The sequence below is a fragment of the Gekko japonicus genome, unplaced genomic scaffold, assembly GCF_001447785.1.
Source record: "Gekko japonicus isolate JY-2015 unplaced genomic scaffold, Gekko_japonicus_V1.1 scaffold1477, whole genome shotgun sequence".
Taxonomy (NCBI): domain Eukaryota; kingdom Metazoa; phylum Chordata; class Lepidosauria; order Squamata; family Gekkonidae; genus Gekko; species Gekko japonicus.
In genome coordinates, this window is record NW_015161995.1 from 345,113 (window position 1) to 360,922 (window position 15,810).

At 43.6% G+C, this 15,810-nt stretch overlaps 1 protein-coding gene across 1 annotated transcript in view; it reads left to right on the forward strand.

The window, feature by feature from the left end:
- Positions 1 to 6,315, forward strand: part of FLT3 (fms related tyrosine kinase 3) — a 42,936-nt gene extending 36,621 nt beyond the window's left edge. The window contains exons 19-22 of the mRNA XM_015405405.1: positions 1,137 to 1,248; positions 1,970 to 2,069; positions 4,245 to 4,350; positions 6,181 to 6,315. Of these exons, the coding sequence (XP_015260891.1) occupies positions 1,137 to 1,248; positions 1,970 to 2,069; positions 4,245 to 4,350; positions 6,181 to 6,315 (453 nt within the window). The remainder of the gene's footprint in view (positions 1 to 1,136; positions 1,249 to 1,969; positions 2,070 to 4,244; positions 4,351 to 6,180) is intronic.
- Positions 6,316 to 15,810: the final 9,495 nt, after the last annotated feature.

The following is a 15,810-nucleotide window of genomic DNA, read 5'->3' on the forward strand; positions in this document are numbered from 1 at the left end:
TATGGTACTTTCTGCGTAGATTTATGGCCATTCAGGGGGGACTTTGCAGTCAGTACCCCGTTGCCCCTGAGGTATTTGAATGTGGTTTTGAGCTGCACCTTTTCCTCCCAGTTGAGAAAATGTGGAGTGAATGCTAGATGCAAAAGCGTGCTTTGTCTCTTTCTGTCTCTGCAAAGACACCTTCACACAAGCTCTGTCTTCTGTATGGAAAGTTGTTCCACAAAGAAATACTGTCTGCCCTGCATATAGCTTTTCACATGCAACATTCATATACACATATATCTCACTGTATATGCAACACACCAGGAACCACAGTTGGACAACCTTTTTCATATAAGAAATGAGTCGAGTTTGAATTGACCGTGATTTTCTGTGTTCCTACACAATAAGAGCACCCTCAGCGAAACAACGTGAATTTCCCCCTACTCTAGTTCTAACGTCCTAATTTTTTTCTGCCTTCACTGACAGAAAAATCAAAGCAATGCATACCAATTGGTGTCAACTGCTTTATAATGTAACGACAAAGTGGTTGTCATTATACAGATCAGCCTTGGAAATCTCTCTTTGGACTTGTGAGGCTTTCCTGTTCTCTTCCCTTGACACAAAGCTTGGGAATGCAAGACTTCTATATGCCAATAAACTGTCATCCAAACTGGATGAATTGACAAACAGTAGTTGGTTCTTTTGCCTACAAAAAGGCATTCTAAATCAGGGTTAAACTGTGATTGAAAATGTAGTTGTCTGTACTCTGACTAGCAGAGGTTCTCCAGGGTCTCAGGTCAGGAACTTTCACATCATCTACTACTACCTGATCCTTTCAACTCAAGATGCTGGGGACTGAACCTGGGGCCTTTGGCATGCCAAGCAGATGAGCTGTCAGAGAGCCACAGCTCCACTTGTTAGATTGGAATTGGTTTGATTGGGAATACAAAAGCCGTCCATTCTTGAACAATGTGAGAGGCCAGCAGAGAGGAGTATACTAGTAGGAGGACTTCGGAGGTTTCTTGTTGTAACAACAGAACACTGTCTGCCCTTATGTCTGAGTGCAACCATAGTTCATATGACTTTCCTTCTTTAATGTATACAACTTTTAGTGCACAAATGAATCTTTTTTCCCCTCTTCCCCCTGCATCTAGGCTCGCTTACCTGTCAAGTGGATGTCACCTGAAAGCTTATTTGAAGGGATATATACGATTAAGAGTGATGTTTGGTCTTATGGAATCTTACTCTGGGAAATTTTCTCCCTTGGTATGTTTTGGATAATATTGCCTAGAGCAACTATTACAAACTATTACATCTGATGAAGAGAGCTGTGTTTCTTGACAGCTTATGCTACAATAAAATTTGTTAGTCTTAAAGGTACTACTGGGCTTTTTACTATCTTGCAGCAACAGACTAACAAGGCTAACTCCTCTGGATCTAAAGTTATATATTTATAAATTATATATTCACAAAAATGGAAGAACTGAGTATTTTTATTTCAGTGTTTTTAAATCCTATCTTTTTACCATACAAGGCAATCAAGAGAATCAACCAAAAAAATATTGAACAGCCTAAAAATTTTTTTACTTTGTTTGGTTTACTGAGATAATTATACTATGCCCTTCCACCTGATGTGGACTCACTGGGGCAAATTATAATAAAGAATTAAAACAACACAATGTCATCAAAATAAATGCTGAAAAACAATAACTTTTTCATCATAAGTAGTATTGCAGTAAAACCACAAACAGTTAATACAAGAAGTAGCGGTCTTTATTCTGTAAGTAATTAAAAGGACAGTGGAACAGGATTGATTTCATCTGGTTCAAAAAATATGTCAAAGCAAGCAGCAGCCAGTTTGATTGGCAAGGAAAGTCCAGTCCTATGGCGTCATTTCAAAAGAAGCCACATAAAAGGAGTCATGATAGGCTGGCTGAGGTTCAGTTTTTCAAGGTTTGTTCCTTATTTCAGAACTTTCTTTCTTTAGGTGTGAATCCCTATCCTGGAATGCAAGTCGATGCAAACTTCTATAAGCTTATTAAAAATGGATTTAAAATGGATTGTCCATTTTATGCTACAGAAGAAATGTAAGCTTGGGGGATATTCCTGATTAAATGGCAAAAAAAATGTATTATGTATGGGTTTTGTGAACTTCAGAGTTAAAGTGATAGACATTCAGGTAGGATGGAATTGCTTGTTTATACATTAAATGAGCCCTTTGCGAGACGACTTCAATGTTTTTAGCTCAAAATTCGAATAGAATACCATCTTGACAAGTTTTGTGCCTGCACAGTAGCCACCTCTATGGGTTTGCCTGCATGAATTCCTTCCAATGCCATGCCAAAAGGTCATGTGAAGGCCATACTTTGGTAAATAGACTACAAACTCCCATGAGGCAGTGTAAGAATGGGACGTGCAAATTGTTTCCAGTCTGAATGGTTCACCTGCCTTTCATGTCAAGAAACACCAGATTATGCAGGCATGATAGATGACGAGTACTGAGATAGCACAGACTGTGCAGTCCTGAGATTAGGGTTGCCAACCTCCAGATGGGCGCTGGAGATCTACAGAAATTACAACTGATCTCCAGGTGACAGAGATGAGCTCCCCTGGAGAACATTGTCGTTTTGGAGAACGGACTCTATGGCATTCTACCGTGCTGGGAGCCCCTCTGACTATGCCTCCCAGGCTCCACCCTCAAACCTCCAAGGATTTCCCACCCTGGAGCTGGAGAGCCTACCTGAGACGTTTCTTTTGTAGTTGATCATGTTGGGGGGTGGGTTATAAAAGCCATACACATGAGCCCATGGTGCAACACATAGTATAACATGCATATATTAATTGTCTATGAAGGCAGTTTGTCCGTCTTTGCCATTAATAAACACTGAATCAGCAAGCTGGATTCAAGACCAACCGTTGCCTACTCTGTCTTTGCATGTGCCAGGCTCAGACCCCAGGAGTGAAAACAGACCCCAGGAGTGCACACGAGCACAGTTTATACCTTGAGCTGCTCTGGCAGCACCATGGTTTATAGGACAGAGATATGAATGAGTCTCATGCTGCCTGGCATCTCTTATTGCAGGCACACAACCCACAAGGTGTGCCAGTGCATACCCCACTGCACATGGAACACTTGCCCCACCCAAGACTGGTTTGGAACCAGGTTTTAAATGTTTATGACACTGCAACTTCCATTTAAAGAACAAGACTTCTTTTTAGCTTAGGAACATTTCTAGATTTGTGTGTGTGTGTTAGCTAGTACTCCCCCCCCCAAGTGGTAGTGGTCCAGAACTCCATCCACTTAACCCACACCTCTGCCCACCCAGGATTCCCCCAGGGACCAGGTGAATGTTCCAAGATCACTCCTACAATGCTGATGTGATCCTGAAAAAAGGCCCCTGGTAGCAATGACTGTAAACACTACAGAATGCTTAAAGTCAGGGAAATTTAAAGAAGTTCCTATTTCTTTAAATAAATAACAGTTTGCAATCTATTGTACATGTTTCTGGTATTAACAATCCATAGAGATTAAAATTTTACGTAGCTATCCCATCTTGGTACCAGGCAGGGGTGTGGAATTATCTGTTTGTGGTAAGGAAATCCGAAATCTTTGGCATCTGAGCTAAGAAAGTGGCAGCAGCCCCACCTAGAGGGGAAGGCTTGTTGCTACAGCCCTAACCAGAAACCCCACGAAGCCAAATATCTTAGGCTAATTTCAGGCGGGTTGCAAAGGAATGAAGTCCAGTGTGATGTGTTCCCACTAAGCCCATATAATTCATACTTACTGACAAGTTGTTTGTTTGTTTGTTTATTAAAACGTTTATACCTTGCCTTAGTTCTTTGTTCAAAACGGCTTGATACGAGTGTAGACTGGAGTTTCCCCCCAATATGTCTGCCATAGGACAGGCGCAATGCATTTGAACGTTTTGTCTGGCTAAGAGTGAAGCCAAAACAACATATGATGGGTACAGAACTAGATCTCCAGATGGGGATCTGCCCCAATCAAATCTAAAGTGGAGCAGGGGGTGGAGGGCGGTTATAATATTAAAGCTGACTGGCAGTGCTGAAATGCATGTATCTGTTCTCTTTTTAAATAATTGCAGAGGGCAACGGAATAAGGAAACTATACCCCTTGGGTCCCCTAGCAGGGCCTGTGTTATGGGACACATTCATATCCAAGTTGTCTACCTTTTGCATGGGGGGAAAAATAGGGAAGAATTCCATCGTTTTCTCCCTGCAGTTTTCTGTTGCTATCTTTACAGATATTTCATACTGCACTCCTGCTGGGCTTTGGATGCCAGGAAAAGACCGTCCTTTTCGCAGCTGCTTTCCCTTCTGGCATGCCAGCTGGCTGATGCAGAAGGAGCAGTGAGTAACCATGCAGACAAGCACTTCTCCCCCCCCCCTTTTTTTTTTTTGCATTTCTGTGTTGAAAATCTTTTAATAGCAGCGGCACACATGGCAAAGGATTGTGCACAACGATGTCCCCTGCTGCTGACTCAACCTTTTGGGAAAAGTCATCTGTTTTCTACCAGGGGGAAACTCCGGCATGACTGCATTCTGGAATTTTCTCCAGCTGTGCACCAAAAAATGTAGAGGTTGTGATGTTTAAGCAGATATTATTGAGGTTTTTCATCATAGCATCCTGTAGAGATGGAAGACTGTTTTGTCCACTCTTCAGGCAAAGTGTGCGGTTGCCCTTTGCCTTCCATTGAGGAGAAAGGTCACCAATGTTATATCCTAATCAAGTTACTGAAGCTGGGTTTGTTCTTAAGCTTCCAGGGCTGACAAGAAGATCTTCTGGTGGGTGGTGGCAAGTGCCGTCAAGTCACAGCCAATTTATGGTGACACTGTAGGGTTTTCAAGGCAAGAGAGACGTTCAGAGGTGATTTGCCATTGGCTGCCTCTGCGCAGCTACCCTGGACTTCCTTGGAGTTTCCTCCCATCCAAATACTAACCGGGGCCAACCCTGCTGAGCTTCTGAGACCTGACAGGATCAGGTGAGCCTGGGCCATCCAGCTCAGGGCATTTCCCCAGGCCCCTTCCAGGGCTGACAACAAGATCTTTTACATTCAGTAAATCAGCTGACACCTCTCCCCAGTATTGCCATTCTTGGTCATGTCACCTACCTTCTCTGAGTTCTCCAGATGCTCAGGCCTCTGTCCCTTCCTTCCCCCAGGGTTTCCCATCCCTCTTCCTGCAGCCCCAGTCCTTCCTTCCTATGATAATCTGGGACACTGCTTGTCATTACGCAAACTTGTTTCTTTAGACAGGAGACTGCATGCAAGGTTTGATGCCCTCCCCTGAGTCTCTGCTATATAAATAAGGAATGATTGCTGATATACCACTGGAGAATTATTGAACAGGGTAGTGTTTGTTCTGTGGGGCATGGCTTTGGGTTCAAATGTCTACTTAGTATCGTGGAGATGCAAAGTCATAACCTAACTGATGAGTTTTCCAGCACTGTGTTTGCTAAGAGTTTTCTTTAAATCCAGCAGAGAATAGGAATGCCTGTGGTGAGTCATACTGACAGGCAGGTAACAAGAAGACTCAGGGTTGGCTGAGTTAGATATATAAGAAGCATCAGCAACTAGGCACTTCTGGTCTAAATCTGGACCCCTGAGAGGCACTGCTAGATCCTTCAGTTTCCCATGCAGAAGGGAGAGGTGTGTGTCTGCAGCAACATGAATTCCCAGAATGTTTCCTTAAAGGCTGGGAACTGTGGCCTTTCCACTTCTGACTCCATTCATAAAGGAAGCCTTCAAGAAATCTGTTCAGCAGTCAGAGCTTCATGCCCTGCCTTTCTCTCTGGTGAGGACCCAAATTGGCTTACATGTTTTCCTCTCTTGCATTTTATCCTCACAAAAGCCCTGTAAGGTAGGTTAGGCTGAGCAGATGTGTGACTGGCCCAGGGTCCCCCAACAAACTCCCGTGGTGGAGTGGAGATTCAAAGCTGGATCTTCCAGATCCTAGTCGTACACTCCAACCACTGCACTGGACTGGATCTCTAACGGTATCCAGTGTTCCTATTACTAACCTACCTCTCAGTATTTGGGGTGGGTGGGGGATAAATGACATCTGAAAATCCCTTCCTATACCAGGAAACATTTTAAGCGACAACAGCTATAATGATGATGTTGACAATAACTGGACCAGTGAATGGTTTCTGACGCTGATGTTTCCCATCCTAAAATACAGGTGTGCCAAACAGTGAAGAGTGATCATTCTGACCAGGCATTTGGTTCCAAAAGCAGCCCACGTAGCATAAGGGAAGCTGATCGCCTTCCAAGCACCATTCCGTGTCTGGATGAAGATGCTTCAAAGGAGAAATGATTCTGATTTGTTACATTGTCTTTTTAAAAAACATATAGACTGAATGAATCAAAAGGGAACAGATTAGCTGCTGCTGCTGCCACCGCCGCCACTGGATATCTCTAATCCAGTTCCATCTAGTATTTGCTTTGGAAATGAAGCTACCTAGCACTCTTGCTGCTTCAGTTTTTGGGGAAAGGAACATTTTCCACAAGCATGTATTGTTTGCTGATATGCCTACACTTTCCACATGTTCTTTTTAGGAAGCTAAACAATTTCTCTCCAACTGTAGCTAACATCAGACAATCCATTCAGGAGCTGGTTGTGTTTAAGGGCAAGCACAAAGAGTCAAAATTATTTATACTTCAGCTAATTCACAGGGATGCGCAATGGTATGATACTAACATTTGCTGCGCTTGTCGTGTAGAAATGCTTGGAATGGAACACCCAGACATGCACAAACATAGCCTTCTAAACAATAGTATTACATCAGATTAGCAAGAAAATACATTGGGAGGGGATATTTAAGGGAAACAGTAGGTTTCACCTAGATAACCTCTGGAGCAGCTTGCTCACACTACTTTCATGTGATGCTGTGCGAAGGACCGTGAAATGGACCGATGTATAGTTACCAAGATCTTGGATCTTGAGCAGTGGGTTGTCCACAGCCACTGGTTGTCTACTGCAAAGGAGAATTATCTGTGGGGAAAACTACAAGGAAGAAGCAAAGCAGAGAAGACCTAGGGGATGGGAAGTCATGTTTTCACAGAGGGCAACAGGGGAAACTCCAGTCTGGGTATGCAAGGGCAGATCAGAGACTGGCGCTCACGGAACAGGAGTCTGGGAACACCAGTCCTAGTAGCTGCTCACAATAAGGAAACTTGTGGGGAATTTTCAAATTTAAAGAGATGGGGATCAAGCAGTACACTCAGGGGTCATTTCATAGAAAAAGAGCTAGGGGAACTCATTAGCATAACTCATTAGCATATGCCACACCCCTTGACATCAGGGGCCCGGCGGTAGACCTGCAAGGCCGGCAGGAGTGCGAGGAAGCCCCGCCAAGGCCCTCCCTGGCTCCAGGCAGGCAGGGGTGGGGAGAGGCGGGGAGGAAGCAACTTACCCTCCCTCTTCTCCTGCCTCCTCCTGGCTGAATGAGGGCAGGAAGCGGGGCATCTGGACACAGGGGGCGGGGCTTCGTCATGTGCCCTGCCCCCGCACCTCACCCGGGGGAACTGTGTTCCCCCGCGATCCCCCCCAAAATGACCTCTGAGTACACTCCAAGGAGAACCCAAATCCTAACCCAGAATTAGTTTAAAACTACTTTGTTTCCCCAGAGTTCTTCCAGACATTGTCCTTTGCTGACCTTGCTGTCCTTTGAAGGTTCATATATTTGCTGAATATCCACTGAATACTCATTACTTGGTATCAGTATTATTTGATCTTTTTACTTTGGTATTTTATTGGTTGTCAGTATTATTTAATTTCAAAATCCCCCTCCCTATATTTTTTTATTTGGCAGCTAATGTATAGCAACATTTGATAATAACAGTATTACTTATTTAACAGTATTGTACATTGGAACAGTTCCAAATATTTGAAAGTGTTTGACAGCTGACATACTACAGTATTTAATATTTGACTGTTGACATGCAACCATATTTAATAGTGGACAGCTTGTGAAATGTTACATTTGCTGGAAATAAAGATAATTAAAAAGCCATCAAAAAGTCTATAAAGTATTGGGATCTGGTGATGAAATTTTGCATTCTGATTTTAAATTTTTCACTTTACAGTAAGCCATCCTGGGAAATAGGGAATGCTGGGAAATGTTGAACATGAGCAAAATTTTGGCTCACCTCATTATTATTGTTACTGAGGCTGGAAAGCAAACTTTTGGAATGGTACTTCTTCCTGCTGTCTGTTTGTCTGTCTGTGTGTCTCAGTGAGATATAGTGAGAAGGATGCTTCTCAATAGCCTTGTTGATGGTTCTACTCTGTTACTGCATAGCAAGCTTATCACTGTCATGTATGTGTGTTTGACAGCTGATCAGCGTGAAGAGCTTCTGCTATAACTGCCTTTCTGTGATAGATCAAGGTGGGTAGCTGTGTTAGTCTGCCTGTAGCAGTAGAAAAGAGCAAGAGTCCAGTAGCACCTTAAAGACTAACAAAATTTGTGGTGGGGACAAGCTTAATGAGTCCCTGAAGAAGTGAGCAGTGACTCACAAATGTTGTCACAAATGTTGTCAGTCTTTCAGGTGCCACTGGACTTGCTCTTTTCTACTGCCTTTCTGGTGTGTGACTCAGCACCCCTTTCTCCACAGCTGCTACCTGGGTGATGCAAGAATTCAAGAGATTCTTCGCCTTTTTTTTTTTTTAAGCAGTCTTCCCGTGATGTTTTTCCGGAGGTCTTTCTTGATCTCATCACCATTCCTCTTTTCCTTCCTAGTCCCCTCTCCTTTGGTTTCCTATGTTTGTTTGTTTGTTTGTTTGTTTTTAGATTCTGAACCTGTGGGCAGGGATTTTTTTTTTTTATAACCTCAGAAGAAAATTTCCATTTCAGACTCTCAGAATGAATTGTGTCAATATAGCCAAACTGTTTGAACGTATTCCTGTATTATGCTTAAGAATATCACTGGCAAATAAACTATGGCTAAAACGATGGGGTGGCTTTAGCCATAGTTTTAATAAAATAATAGATTCATCACATAGTAAATTTCTGTTGACAGGAGGGGTTTGTTGCTGCAAAAGCTAAACCCCCCCCCCCTAATGCTGTTACTGGAGGAAAGAATACCATAAATTAGCAGTCTGTAGCAGAAGGGGGGAATCCGCCAAAATTGCCTCCACTTCCATTAATGGGAATTTTCTGCAGGATCCAAGCCATCAACTATGAATTGGCTTGATGTCTCGTATCAAAAGCATCTCATTTTCAGTAAGGGTTGCATACACACATAATGTTACATCCTTTTTGTTATTGTATTGATTTCAATGCTAATTATCCTTGGATTATGATTTAAATTTTTAAAAGCTTTGTCACTAATATGCCCTGCTAATAAGCAATTGTTTTTATTTACATAATTGGTGTTTTTATATATTGGGGGGGGGGTTACATTGGGCTATGCTTTGTGCACCTTTGTAGCAGAGCAGTACAAATTTTCAAATGAATAAATAAATATGTCTTTAAATGTACTATTGACTCTTCAGGTAGACAGATTGCTTTGTTTTCCTCAGTACAGGAGGATGTCTGCTGAAAAATGTTTTTGGGAATATATGTGCAGTTTTTCCAAACCATATAGCTCTTGTTTCAGAAGGCTTACACAAGTCACTCTTTGGGGGAAATGTTTTGGGAAGCAGGAAACTATTCCACAAACACACATACATGCAATGCATGCTTGCGTCTGTGGCTCAGTGAAAGAGCCTTTGCTTTGCATAACGAAGGTCCCAGGTTCAATCCACAGTATATCCAGTGAAGAAGAAGAACTGGTTTTTATACCACACTCTTCACTATCTGAAGCAGTCTTGGAGTGACTTACAGGACAATCACCTTCCCTTCCTCTCCCCATAACTGACACCCTGTAGGTGAGAGAGCTGTGACTGACCCAAGGTCATCCATCAGCTGCATGTGGAGGAGTGGAGAATCAAACCCAGTTCTCCAGATTAGAGTCTGCTGCTTTTAACCACTGCACCACACTGGCTTAAAAGGATCAAGTGATGTGAAATACCTCAACCCGAGACTCTAGAGAGCTGCTTCCAGTCTGAGTACACAATACTGACCTTGATAGATTGATGGTCTGACACAGTATAAGGCACATGAGTTCATATTTAGTTATTCTGTCTCTCTTCTAATCTCATCCCATCAGCATTGCCTTCTTTGCTTTCTCTGGATCGAGGAGACAACAGATGCAGTGTTCTCTAGTGATTAAAGTGTTAGGCTAGGGCTGGAGAGGTCAAGTAACAGAAAGGTGGATTACCGAGGAGACAACAGATGCAGTGTCTTCTAGTGATTAAAGTGTTAGGCTAGGAGAGGTCAAGTAACAGAAAGGTGGATTAAAACAGATAAAGAACCAGAGAGAGAGGATATAAATTCAATACAGGCCACTAAAATACCAAGTGTTCTACCACACAAGAAGGTGAGTGGTACAGCTACGCCTATTTCTGTAATGATTTTTTCACCTAAGAGCATAAGAAGAGCCCTGCTGGATCAGACCAAAGGCCCATCTAGTCCAGCATTCTGGTCACACAGTGGTGGACCACCTGCCTCTAGGAGGCCCATAAGCAGAATGACTGTCACAGCCTCCTCTCACCCACACTCCCCTGCAACTAGTATAAAGAGGAATACTGCCTCTGATACTGGAGGGAGTAGATACCCATCATGGCTAGTAGCCATTGTGATGAGTAGCCGTTTACTACCTGACCTTAGTAAATAAAGCCAAATTATGTGCTTTTTAATACCCCTCACTGAGTTCCATCACACCATCACCCTTCTTATGTCGAAGACAAATTTGGTATCTTTCTTTACTTCCTGCAGGGTACAAGATCCCTGGAGGGGGGGCGGATTTCCATTTGAGAAAACTCTCCATGACCCTGGGTTGTTGATTTGGCCCACAAAACAGCCTCCCACTGCAGGCTTTATTCAGCTATTCTCCCAAGTTGCAAAGCTCTTCTGATTCCTTGTGCTCTCTGCTAGTGTGAAGGGCAACAGATGTTCCATCCAAGTTCTTCCCTAATGAGTACTGGTTGTTGGAATCAAGTTGAAATGAAATTAATATAATATTCCCTCTGTCTTGACCCTGCTAGATTCAAGTCTCCACCTCACTTGATTTTACAATGTGGAACACTAGATGGTGCTATAAGATCATTTTTTAATAGTTGGGCTTTTTTTTTTTTTGCAGGGCGGTACAAAATAAATCCCCCTCATGGATCACTGCCTTGTCGTGGCGAGGGGGCTTGCGCAGTTCAATGAAGCTGTGGGCTATGCCGTGAAGGGCCACCCAAGACGGACAGGTCACAGCAGAGAACTCAGACCAAGCGTGATCCACCTGGAGAAGGAAATGGCAACCCACTCCAGTATTTTTGCCAAGAAAACCCCATGGACAGTATCAAAAGGCTGACTGGTACCTTAAATTGTTGTTTTTAATTGTTCAAATGTTTTAATGTTTTTATGCTGGCCGCCATGGAGACCCTGATCAGGTGGAAAAGCAGCATAAAATGTTTCAAATAAATTTTAAAAATTGTTTTCTTTTTTTGCTGTGAAGTCTCAGCTGAGTTTTGGTAATCCCTTAGGGTTTTCAAGGCAAGAGACATTCAGAGGTAGTTTGCCATTGACTGCCTCTGCGTCACTCACCGCCTTGGTATTCCTTGGAGGTCTCCCATCCAAATACTTACAAGGGCTGACCCTACTTAGCTTCCAAGTTCTGATGAAATTGAGCTTAACTGGGCTATCCGGGTTGAAACTAGATTAAATTAGGGTAGCACAAAATGATTTTTTTTAAAAAAAACTCAGGAATTCCCATTTAAATGATTTAAAGTTATCCAGCTTGGAAATTATGTGCAATTTTGTCTCTGCTCTAGCTTTGAGCAGTTTTTCACAGAGTCCCTTTCATAGAGTCTTAATGATGTCATTTACCTCCACGCCCTGAAAACCTTCACCTGCCCATTTCCACACATTAAGGCTGTATTAAAGGGACAGGCCACCCCCACCCCCACCCCGCCACCCCGCTCTTGGCAACTGTAGCTCTGAGTAGCAGGCGAAAGGTCAGCAAAGCACTTTTTTGGCAGACCTGGGCACCTCCTCGTCCCTTCATAGGTTCAAAAGAACTGCTGTTGATTTCTGAGCCTTTTTTGAAATGTTTAAAAAGCTACTAGCTGGGTGCTGTGAAGAAAATGTAGGGAGGAGGGGAAAAGAACTCACATGCAGAAAAGGGTGGCTGGGAAAAGGTTCTGCAATTTGAGGAGATCTGTTTAAGGCAGAGTGTGATAAAGTCTGTTGCTGCTGCTCTGATATCTTTGGGCCAGAGCTCTTTGGCTGTGTAAAGGGGGGTGGTGGTGGAAAGAAAGGAGAGAGAATAATACTTATCGTAACATAAAGGGGGTGGGACTTGACCCCTTTTCTTGCAGAATACAATGTTCAGAATCTCAAGAGGTGTATATTCTGCTCATATGCTCAGTACTCCCCCCCCCACTCTGAAGTGTCCTCCTAAAATGTGCCTACAAGCTTCCAAACATCTCTTTAAATCCTCCAAATCTCCAAAGGCTTTGTGGGGCATTTGGAGCAAGAACTCTACATGGAGGGTGAAATAGCACAGCGACTCTGGAGCAGGGAAAGCTGTCCTGCCCAGTCTGTTCCCAAATGCTGTTGAACTTGGAGTCTTAAAAGAACAGTTTGGATGTTTGTTGTGGATACTCTTCTGGAAAAAAGAAACTGAAATTGTTTCAGTACACCCATGCAATATGAATTCATGCTTGTCTGGTTCTCAGCCAATGGGATTTTTGTCCTTATTATATTGAGCCAGTTTGGTGTAGTGGTTAAATACGCGGACTCTAATCTGGGAGAACCGGGTTTGATTCCCCACTCCTCCATTCTCAGTTGCCAGATAACCTTGGGCAAGCCATAGTTCTGTCAGAGCTGTTCTTGAAAGAGCAGTTTCTATCAGAGCTCTCTCAGCCCCACCAACCTCACAGGGTGTCAGGCCCGTAGCTAATTCGGGGCCCATGGGGCCTAGCCCCCTAGCTTTTCTTCCTGGGCCCCTCCCCCTGGGCTGCCCCCAAAGTGAATTGATGCAATTAACTTTGATTTAATTAGCTGCACCACCACCCCGGAGGCCCCCTTCCCCAAAAAAGCTTTAGCTATGGGGCTGTTGTGGGGAGGGGGAGGGAAAGGAGATTGTAAGCCACTCTGAGACTCCGAGTGAAGGGCAGGGTATAAACCCAATCTCCTCCTCCTCCTCCTTCTTCTCTGTGGCTTTCTTTGCTCTCTCCACCTCTATCTACCATCGTGCTTATTTCCTGATGGCTTACATTTTCTACAACAACCTAGGAAGCAATACCGAAGGTAGAAGCCCTCCTTCAATTTGAGCACTAAGAGCAACACTACAATATGTATCTGTTTCTAACAAGACCAATGCTTTACTTTATTGATATTCTGCCTTTAATCCCCAATGGGGACCCAAGGCAGCTTACATCATTCACCTCTTCTCTGTTATAGCCTCGCAACACCCCTGTGAGGTAGGTTAGGCTGAGAGAGTGTGACTGGCCCAAGGTCACCCAGTGAGCTTCCATGGCATGAGTGGGGACAGAGACCTGGGTTTCTCAGATCCTAGTCCGACACTTTAACCACCACACCACACTGGCTCCTGTCCTTGTTTAGTTTTTAACCAGGAACAAACTTAAGGGTGGTCTGTTCCCCTGGCTTCATAATCAGACCCCTTGCATTCTTCCACCACCTGAGGTGCAGTGGAGTAGAACCTTCTCAGTGGCAAAACCAAGACAATGAAACTTGCCTTCTTATGGATTTCCTGCCTCCTTCCTTGCAGAACTTTGGAAGCTGACCTAAGACAGTTGTTTTGAAGTCTAGAAAGATAATCCTTAGTTTCACTGCTACCAGCAGGATAATTTTTTAAAAAGAAATTAGACATAAACAGCTGAAGTCACCAAACCCAACACAGATGATATGCCCTTTTGGTGTAAAGGGAGGGAGGGTCAACTTCCTCTTTCTTGAAGACCTCTCTATTCTGAAGGTGGTGGTTCTGGCCCAGAAGTATGTTTTCAGCATATCCTGACCATCTCCCTTGTGCAGAAGCAGCATAATAAACATCGGCTCTGCAGGATCTGGGACACCCAAGTTCAAATCCTTTACTCCTCTTGGGTCAGTCACTCTCTCAGCCTGACCTACCTCACAGGGTTGTTGTGAGTGTGAAATGGAGGGAGACTGATGGATGCTACTCTGAGCTCCTTGGAGGAAGTGTAGGACAAAAGTATACTAGCCAGATCTCATCAGATCTCAGAAGCTAAGCAGGGTTGGCCCTGGTTAGTATTTGAAAGGGAGACCACCAAGCAAGTCTCCTATTGCTGCACAGCGTCAGGCATTGGCAAACCACCTCTGAGTGTCTCTTGCCTTGAAAATTTCATGGGATTGCCATGTTGGCCGTGACTTGGCCATGCTTTCCTCTACCACCACCACCATGGCGTAGCTGCGAACTCTGAAAAAAACACAGAGGTCCTAATCACACCTACAAGGCCTTTGTGTCTACACTTGTACAAACACAAAACTGTGTTCATCCCTTCCACTGAATGTGCAGGAGTGCAGCCATATACCCTTTTGTATGTTCAGTGTACATGTGACCAAAAAAAAAGTCTGAATAAGTCTGTTGTACTACCCAGTGGTTGTCAAAATTCAGTATCAAGACAAGATACCAACAAATCGGAATCTTAACTGGACCCATTTCCTGCTCAATCAACCCTTCCCCCCCCCAGCCTTTCACCCACACACCTTGCTGTACTTTTTCAATTCTCCAACACTAGCATAATGGAAGTTATGCTCATACTACTATATGTAGTGATGACCAAAATGAAACCAAAATGTAGAAGAGAGGAAAAGAGACTAAACTGTCCAGGTGAAACAAGAAGGAACTCAGTTCCGTTTCATCTTTGCCAAAACTTTGCCTACCTCGCAAAGTTGTTGTGAGAATAAAATGGAGGAGAGGAGAACAAAATATTCCCTTAAGTGAAATAAAATAAATAGTTTTTTCCAAAGTTCTTTTGCCTAGTCGTATCAAAATGTTTCATTTCTCAGGAAATGAGATTTGTGGGTATTCACAATCAAATGGGAACAGAGCTGCTGGGGTCTCAGTGTTTTGGGCTTGGCAACCCACTGTTGACATCTACTGTCAGGAGTAGTACTGATCCATAAGAAGACCCACATACTCTATGCATGGCTCATAGATGTCAGTCGCAGAGCTGCTCCATAACATTTTGGTACCTGAAGCAGAAAATCCAAATGCTCCCTCTTCAACGGGGAGAATATAAAATTAAATATTAACTTACAATTTCTTGCCAAACCTATCAACTTGGTAGGACCATGAATCAGCAGTAGAAAACTGCAAAGCTGGTGCAAAAAGAAACACTGTATGGAACGGCTGTGTTGAAAATAGGGCCCCGATGAGGCTCTTTGGGGTTCTCCGTATAGTCTGCACCACCTTTAAAACACTTTCATCTTTTTGGGGACCAAAGAGCAGACCCCCCCTCCCGTTGAAAGGGAACCAGTCTGTCACTGAAAATATGTGTGTGATGCAAAGAGAAGGGGGTATCTGGGGTTTTAATCTATCCTTTTGAATTATCATGGTTTAATGGTCCCATGTGAGCAGCCTTGAGCCACAAGAAAAGGTGGGATGCAGATATTTCAATGAAACAAATAAATGAACTTGCAGCATGTCAGCTTCCTCGGATTGGGGGGAGGGGGGACAGGCAGGCCCCGTGCTTGGAAATGCATCTCCCTTTTAAAGCCCCCCCTCCCCCTCCCCC